Source organism: Apodemus sylvaticus, chromosome 9 (assembly GCF_947179515.1).
Source record: "Apodemus sylvaticus chromosome 9, mApoSyl1.1, whole genome shotgun sequence".
NCBI classification, from domain to species: Eukaryota; Metazoa; Chordata; class Mammalia; order Rodentia; family Muridae; genus Apodemus; species Apodemus sylvaticus.
This window is the reverse complement of record NC_067480.1, coordinates 38,165,306-38,173,201: the sequence shown is the minus strand read 5'-3', so window position 1 is coordinate 38,173,201 and position 7,896 is coordinate 38,165,306. Positions and strand designations below refer to the sequence as shown.

The 7,896-nt window shown below is 58.8% G+C and overlaps 1 protein-coding gene across 1 annotated transcript; it reads right to left on the bottom strand.

The window, feature by feature from the left end:
* Positions 1-1,141: 1,141 nt before the first annotated feature.
* Ihh (Indian hedgehog signaling molecule) lies at positions 1,142-7,569 on the bottom strand. The gene is made up of 3 exons (XM_052192658.1): positions 6,813-7,569; positions 4,116-4,377; positions 1,142-2,531 (listed from the first exon to the last, which is right to left on the bottom strand). The coding sequence occupies exons 1-3, from the start codon at positions 7,125-7,127 to the stop codon at positions 1,873-1,875; spliced, it is 1,236 nt and encodes a 411-aa protein (XP_052048618.1). The 5' UTR covers positions 7,128-7,569; the 3' UTR covers positions 1,142-1,872.
* Between the last annotated feature and the right edge of the window lie 327 nt (positions 7,570-7,896).

Sequence of the window (7,896 nt, the reverse complement as noted above, 5' to 3'; positions counted from 1 at the left end):
TACCCAACCAAAGATGTTTTGTCTTGAAACAGGGTTTCATAACATAGCCCAGACCAACATCCAATTCATGATCCTCCTGCCTCAGCCTCGCTGGGACTATAGGTATGTGACACCTTATCTGACTAAGAAGCATTGATTTGTATTGTTTTTCTGATCTCCCTGCTTCTTCCTGGACACCATTGCCTAATGCTCAGCTGATCTAGGTTGGAGGAACTGGAAATGAAGGGTGCTATTCTATCTTGGCAACAAACTGGGTCTTCTCTAAACATAGCAACACTAGTGTGATTTGAATAGGAAATGCCCGCCCCTTGAAAGCTTGGTCCCAGATAGTGGCACTAACATCTTCAATGAAGAGTTTATAACTGAACAGGCTGTAGGAAGTAGGTGGTCGGAAGCATGCTTCTGAAGGGTAAATATTGACCTTCTGTCTCTGTTTCCCAGATATCATGAGGGGATCCGTGGGGCTGTCAGGCCACAGAATGGAACCTCAAAGACCATGAGATAAGATAAACCATTTCTCTTGTTTTTCTCAAGTAGTTTTTTTTCTGGTGACCAAAAGCCAAGTGGCATCCAGGAACTTTTCACCATGTTTCGGATATTCATAAAAATTAATTCCTGGGCCTCCCTTCAGAACTATGAAGACAAAAACCTTTAAGTGAGGAACAACCTCACTTAAACAAGCTTCCCTGGGAATTCTGATGTCTGGCAGTTGCTAGGTTATGGACCTCTGGCATACCCAAGAAGTCAGAATGGGCCACTGAGAGACATGAATTCCATGGAATCTTTTCTTTTTCATAAGTCAGATCATTACCAATAGAAAAGAGTCTACAACCCAGGCCCTGAGAGGGCTCAGAGGAACAGGAGAGCCAACTCTCACTAGGGCACCATACCATGGTTTTGGGTGTGTGAAGTGACGATGGGTCAGCTACCTCTGTCCTATCGCTGGCACAGCCATGCTGAGAGAGAATTGTGCGATAGTCCCACCCCATTCTCATCTGCCAGGTGAGGAAGGGTCTGTAGGGACACTTGCCTCGTGGCTGTAGCACCCTGTATGTTGGTCCTGCTCAGCAGGGGTGGATTCCATGGCTCTACCAACTTAAATAATTTTTATTACAAAAGAAAGACCAAAACATTCCCAAAATTCTCCCATTGGTTTCCCCCTCCATGCAAATAAATAAGGTGAAGGAGACAGACTGGAGGAGGAGGAGGTGAGTGGAGGTGAGGTTCAGCAGAAGGAGCTTAGCCTGGACAGGGGTGGCAACAACATCCAGGCTCCTTCCCCAGTCCCAGGTAGAAGGGTCACATTGCCTGGATCAGAGACTCTGCCCATGGACAGCGAAGACTCAGGAGTCTGGAGGAGTGTGGCCTGCAGGGAAGGTCGAGTCTCAGGATGTCCAGGCTGGTTGGTGGTCTTTCAGTTCTAGGAGGCAATGAGTCCAGCCAGCTCCCTGCTGGCTCCTAGGAAATCTAGCAGCATCAACTGAGGTGCCAGCCCACCGACGGGCAGCCTCTCTTCATATTGGGATCAATTGCCAACTGTAAAGTCACAAACCCAGGCCCCGAGAAACACTGGAGTAAGCAGTCCAAAGACAGATGGGAGGGGCGTGAAGAATCGCAGTCAGAGCTAGCTGGGTCTCACGGTCTCTAGGAAAAGAGAGCCTACCACCCCCTTGTCAGCTCAGTTCACAGCTCTACACCAAGATGAAGGTTTGGGGCCCAGCACTACCTGGTCAAGTCTCAATGGTGTCTCCACTCTGGAGCAGAGGACGGAGACACCCTCAGGTCAGGTGCCTTCCAGGGCCAGAGCCTTCCTGGTGAGGAGGCCTTTGGATCCGGCATAGCAGTTCCAGGAGGGCAGTGGTGAGAGTCCCTTCAGCTTCCTGCCCCAGACATGCCCAGTGGATGGAAGGTGCTCTCTTCTAGCAAGAGACGCCCCAGGCGGTAGAGAAGCTGAGGGTACCAGTGAACACCCTCACTTGGGGTCCAGCTGCCCCATGCCAAGCTGGGGAACAGTCGCAGGGGCCAGAAGGCCAGCTGAGCCAGATGGTGGTCAGCCACAGCTGCAAAGCAGGAGGCTACCACGTCCTCCACCACGAGAGTCCCGTGCCTTGTGAGAGGAGCATAGGCCCCCAGGGCCACGTGCGTGGAGACGGCTGCCACCCGTGCAGGCTGGAGGCCGGGGAGCCCTGCTACCAGCACGTATTGGCCTGGTTGCACGTGGCTGGCGAATGTGGCCCGGAAGTGCGCTGCTGCCTCTGTTCGATTGTCCGCGATGAAGAGCAGGTGGGCAGGTGTGAGCGCCAGCCGACGCGGAGGATCCTGGGTCTCGATAACCTGGAAAGCTCGCAGCCTGTCCGGCTCACGGTCCAGGAAAATGAGCACATCGCTGAAGGTGGGGTTCCCATCCTCCCCCATGGCCAGCACCCGGTCTCCTGGCTTCACGGCTGACAGGGCCACACGCTCCCCATTCTCCAGGCGCACCTGGGCTCCAGCAGGAAAGCAGCCGCCTGTCTTAGCAGCAGCCGAATGCTCTGTAGGTAGAAGGGACATGAGGGTGTTACTGCCGGAAGCTCACGTTCTCAGACACAATGTCCTGCCCCAGCACCCTAGCCCAGGAGAGCTTCTCTTGGTTTTCAGATACCCTCCCCACCCCCATCACGATACCTCAGCCTGTGATAACCCACCACCAACCCATAGTTTGATTCTCTGTCCTTCCTCTCCCTAGCCCAAACCCTAGCCAATGAGAGGAACACAGGGGGCTGGAACACCAGAGGATGTCCCCACTAGATTCTGCCACGAAGCTCAGAGGCTGGAGGTCAGCAGAGGCGCTGGCTACTTGTGACCTGAACCCAAGAAAGCTGCAGACTTGTGGAAATGGGGAAGCCGACTTAGCTTTGCTGGGGTCTAGATAGTCTGTTCTACCACTTGATCAAATACATCCAAGAAATGGCCCTCCCAGACTGACATTCCAAGTGCTGTGACAGAGCTGACCATCTGAGCCTACGGAAATTACGGGAACACCAGTCCATGGAGAAAACAGGTCCCCTAAGCATCCGCAGAGACTGCTCAGGGGTGGGTCAAGGGCAAGGACCAAGCCGGTTGTTTTCTGTTCATGTGTTGGTCCTTTATGCAGGGGCTGGGCAGAGTGGCGTCAGATGGTGGGATGGAGGTCAGTGTTTGGAGTCAGGAGTCATGAACAGAAGGGGCTGACGTCTGGACCGGTGTTTATAGATGAAGTGGGTATGATTTTAGGTACACACAGTTGGAAGGATCAGGTTGTGGGTAGCAGGAGGTAGGATCCGCCTCATGAACCCCGGTGAAACAAAAATACCAAAACCTGTCTAGTGTGCCAGTCTGTGAGTGTACCTACTATACAGTTCCACGGAGAGGGGCGTGTGCAGCCGAGTGGGACCCACAGAAGAACCGTGTGAAGCATTCATGAGCGGGTTAAGTGTGAGTGACAGGGACACTGGTGAGCCTGCGGATGAGGGACAAGGCTCCAGTGCCTGCCAGTTTTGATCAACAAGGCGGCCAATCTGGGAAAATCCACTTTATTGAGTCCATTTACCTCCAAAATGTCCAGCTTTGGGGCTCTGGGGAGGAGATTGGGGACGCCTGCACCCCACTGGGAGGCCTGACCTGTACTTGGATGGTAGGTTCTGAACCTCTGGGCTTCTGATCGGGCACTCTGATGTCTAGACACACTCTGGCCCCCTAGCCCCATCACGCCTTGTTCTGCATGGGCCTGGGTGGGGACAGTGGTGCCTGCTAACCTGGCTTCCTCCATCTCTTCAACTCGTTCTGTCTTGCACTTCCTGTGGCAGTCTCTGGGCTGTGGACCACCAGGTCAGCACTTAGTGGTTGGGGGAGAAATAGGCCCTGTCTCTCTAGGCTCCTGCTGTGACACTACCGGACGTGGGAGGAGCAAGCAGTCCGAAGCAGCTGCAGGGAGCGCTGCTGCCGCCTCCGCCGCCTCGGAAGTCCTCTTCCCTCGGGTCCCCGCCTCCATCCCCTAGAGGACATCTTCTCCTTCTTGGCCCTAGGGGGCCTGGCGCTGCCTGCCCACTCCCTGCGGCCCCGGCCCCGGGCCCAGCCCCCCGGCAGCAGCGGCTCACCAGACTTGACAGAGCAATGCACGTGGGCCTTGGACTCGTAATACACCCAGTCGAAGCCGGCCTCCACCGCTAAGCGCGCCAGCAGTCCGTACTTATTCCGGTCGCGGTCTGAGGTGGTGATATCCACCGCGCGGCCCTCATAGTGTAAAGACTCCTCCGAGTGATGGCCGTCTTCATCCCAGCCTTCTGTCACCCGCAGCTTCACACCCGGCCACTGGTTCATGACAGAGATGGCCAGTGAGTTCAGACGGTCCTTGCAGCGCTGTGGAGGGGAACCGAGCTTGAAGTTAGAGAAAGGAACCCAGTGCAGGTGACAGAAGATTCGACCGACTCTCCCACAGCACTCAAGGGACTTGGAAACCTTGGGAGGCCCTCTGTCCTTTTCCCTTAGGAATAGAGGACTCTAAATGTGTTCTCCCAGTCTAGCAGCCAGGAGTCCCCAGGGAACGGGGCCACACAGTGGCGCCAGGGATCTGGAAGACGCATGGAGTCACGCACTCTCAGGGGACTCCTTCAGTCTGTGGAGATCCGCTTGGCTCTCTCTCGCTTGCTTGGCGTTTGGATTCGCCACAAATGCAGCTGTGCGTTTCCAGAGCCCGCTTGCGGTTGCTCGGTTTTACCTAGGCATCAAGGTGGGTCATCGGCCGCGGGGGAGGACATTTTAACAGTTCACTCTGCACTGCCTGCGGGCTGGCCTGCTGGGCATGCAAGGCCAAAGGTGCCCAGTAGGTGTCACCGCAGCCCCAAAGCTGAGGCCACCAGACACGGAGCCCTGACAGCTCGGCAGGTGCAGACCCAACAGCAGCACGGGTCTGGGGTGGGGGTGGGGGGGCTGTGGAGAAAAATTCCAGTTCTATTTAGATCCTGCCAGCAAGTGACAGGAAACATTTTCGTTGGAACCTTCTTTTGAACCCACATCTCCCCCTTGCTTAGCTAGAGACACCTAGGGCAGAGAACCAGTACCACTCCTATCTGACTTGGACACGAGGGGACCCCCCCCCACACACACACACACACACAAGGGACCAGGGAGCTCTCACACCTCCACCAGGGTGCAGTGTCCCTATTCAGGAAAGAATCGAGAAGAAACTGAGCTTCTGATCTCAAGAAACCGATTCCTCGGGTGTTCCTTGAACGGTGTTTAGTACAGAACTGCACCCTAGGGACCTTCAGTGGTGGCTGCCTGTTCATGAATCCCTGTCCTTTGCCCAGGGGACCGTACACTTGACTGAGGAAAGAGGGTGGAGTTTCCACCTACGAGGAGAGGGCCCTCCACCAGTCTGTAACTCCTAGGTAAGGTGTGAGCTCCCGCCAAGTCTCTATCAACCTACCTCTGCCCCTACAGAGCTCAGGCCCTACACACCCTTGGACTTAACCTCAAGAGCCAACAGGGACTGCAGTCCAAGGCCTGGGCCGACTTCCATACTATGCAGCCTGGCTTGAGGGTGCTCACTGCCATGCTCCCCGGCCGAGTGTAGCTCGGCTCGGCTCCGTTAGCTCCTTCTAGATCCCTGTGATCCAGTTCTTAGAGCTCACATACATCTCTGTCTGCCTTACTAGCCAGCTGCCGCTTGCCTCTTCCCCTCTACCCCCTCCTTCGGGTACAGAGCCTGGGCGCTCGCTGTCAATGATTGCCCAGCCTGTGGCCCGGATCCTTATCTGCATTCCTCGGCGCCCAGCCCGGCCCGGCCACCGGCCAACCTTCGGCCCCGACATCGGCCTGCCGGCCCGGGCGCCAGGGTGCATGCTGAAGGCCGTGGTTAAGCTGTTCTTCCTTCCTAAAGGCAGCCTGCTAGCAAGGGGAAGAGCCGATAGACCCTAGCGGAAAGGAGTGTGTATCTTTCCCAAGGCACACCAGGTTTCGGAGAAAGAAGTCTGTGACCTTGCTGTCTGGCAGAGTCGGGTCCTGCTCTGTGCGTGCAGAGATAAGTTAGTGTCAGCCCTACTCTCTGCCTTCCTGGGCATCCCTACTCCTATTTCCAATCCTTCTGGTCCGTGCCACCAAGCACAGGGATCCCCCAAGCCTGGTCTCGGAGCCTGAAGGCTCCAGCACTCCACCCTTTACCGCAACCGCGCCGCTCAGCCCTCGCGACAGACACGTGGGCTCCCTCGGCTGCTTCCCTTTCCTACCTCTGTCTCCACACTCAACTTTTCCCTGCTATTCCTTAAGCCCAGAACCAGCCAAGTCGCCGCTCCAGGAGAGGGCAGCGCAGCTAACCAAGGGCACAAGGGGAGGAAAGGCCACAGGGTCCCTGGTGTCCTGAGCTTCTTCGCCTCAGGGATGCCAAATGGCTTCGAAATGACCAGGGGCTGGGCTGTGAGAAATGTTAAGCCGAGAACGAGTTCGTGGTCCCCAGAGGCACAAGAGGCAGCCAGGTCCAGGTACCTTCAAGTGCCAGATCTGACCTGAGCTGCCAGCACTCGCGGGCAGAGGGGCCGCCCGCCAACCTGCTGAGCTGTGGGGCTTGGCAGCGGCAGAGAACTCCTCTCAAAGACACCGGGCGAGATCCCGGACGCCAGCACTCCCGCGGGGTCCCTTGGCCAGCCCGTCTTGGGCAAAAAGACACCCGGGATTCACGAGAAGGGCAGGTGCCAGGGGGCGTGCCAGGCAGTCGAGAAAAAGGTGCCAGGCGAGAGGCTAGGGCCGGGCAGGTGGCGATGCTTCGATGGCGCGCTGGGAGGACCGATCGCGCTCACCTGGGTCATGAGGCGGTCGGCACCCGTGTTCTCCTCGTCCTTGAAGATGATGTCGGGGTTGTAGTTGGGGGTGAGCTCTTTGAAGCGCTCAGAGCTGCGCGCGATCTTGCCTTCGTAGCGCCCGCTGGCGCCCAGGGTCTTCTCCGGCACGTTGGGGCTGAACTGCTTGTAGGCAAGAGGCACGAGTTTGCGAGGCGGCCTCCGGCGGCTGCCCACCACCCGGCCCGGCCCGCAGCCCCGCGCCGCCGGCACCAGAAGCAGCAGCAGCAGGAGCAGACAGAACCGCAGTCGGGGCCGGAGCCAGGCGGGAGACATGGCCGGGTAGCCCGGGAGAGCGGCGGGCGAGGGCGCCTGGTGGGCTGATGGGTGGGCGCGTGGCTGGGACGGCTTCGGGGACTCAGGCGTCTGGGTGGCTCTTGGGGACTCCAGGCGGGGGCGCCATGGGCAGCGCGACACGGCTCAAGGCCGACGGGACTCAGGTGCGGGGCGGGGGCCCGGGGCCCTGGCTGGTGGCGGCGTGCTGTCCCCCTCGGCGCCTCGACTCTGAGCTGCCCGGCTCGCCGGCCGCCAATAAATAGGCCGGCCCGTTTGTTTTGGCAACGCGGCGACGGCGGGGGGCGGCGGGCGGCGGGGCTGCGGGCCGGCGGGCTGGGCTGGGCTGGCCGGGCCGGCGGACTGGAGGGACCCGCGGTTAGCACCCCGGCCCGGCGGTCAGGCGGCTCGGGCAGAGCGGGAGCTGCTGCCGTCTGCGGCGCAGCCCGGGGTCGAGTGAGAGGGGAAATGGAAGAGATCCGGGCTCGGGACCCGCGCAGACCGCACCCTATCCATGTCCCTGCCTCCTGCGCGCTCGACAGCGAACCTGCAGCAAGGGCGGCACAGCCTCCTCCCCCTCAGGCGGGCGGCCCCAAGGCTAGCCAGCCCTGTCCCGCGCGCTCCTCGGCCGCGCGTCCACCCGCCCGCTGCCCTTTGCGCCCCCTGCGCTGCCTGCGATTGTCCTCCTGACGGGCCTCACCCCACCCTGTCTCGCCTTCCCGGTCCTCTCGGCTCCCGGGAACCCCACCAGGCGCAAACCTCTTGGACAGGA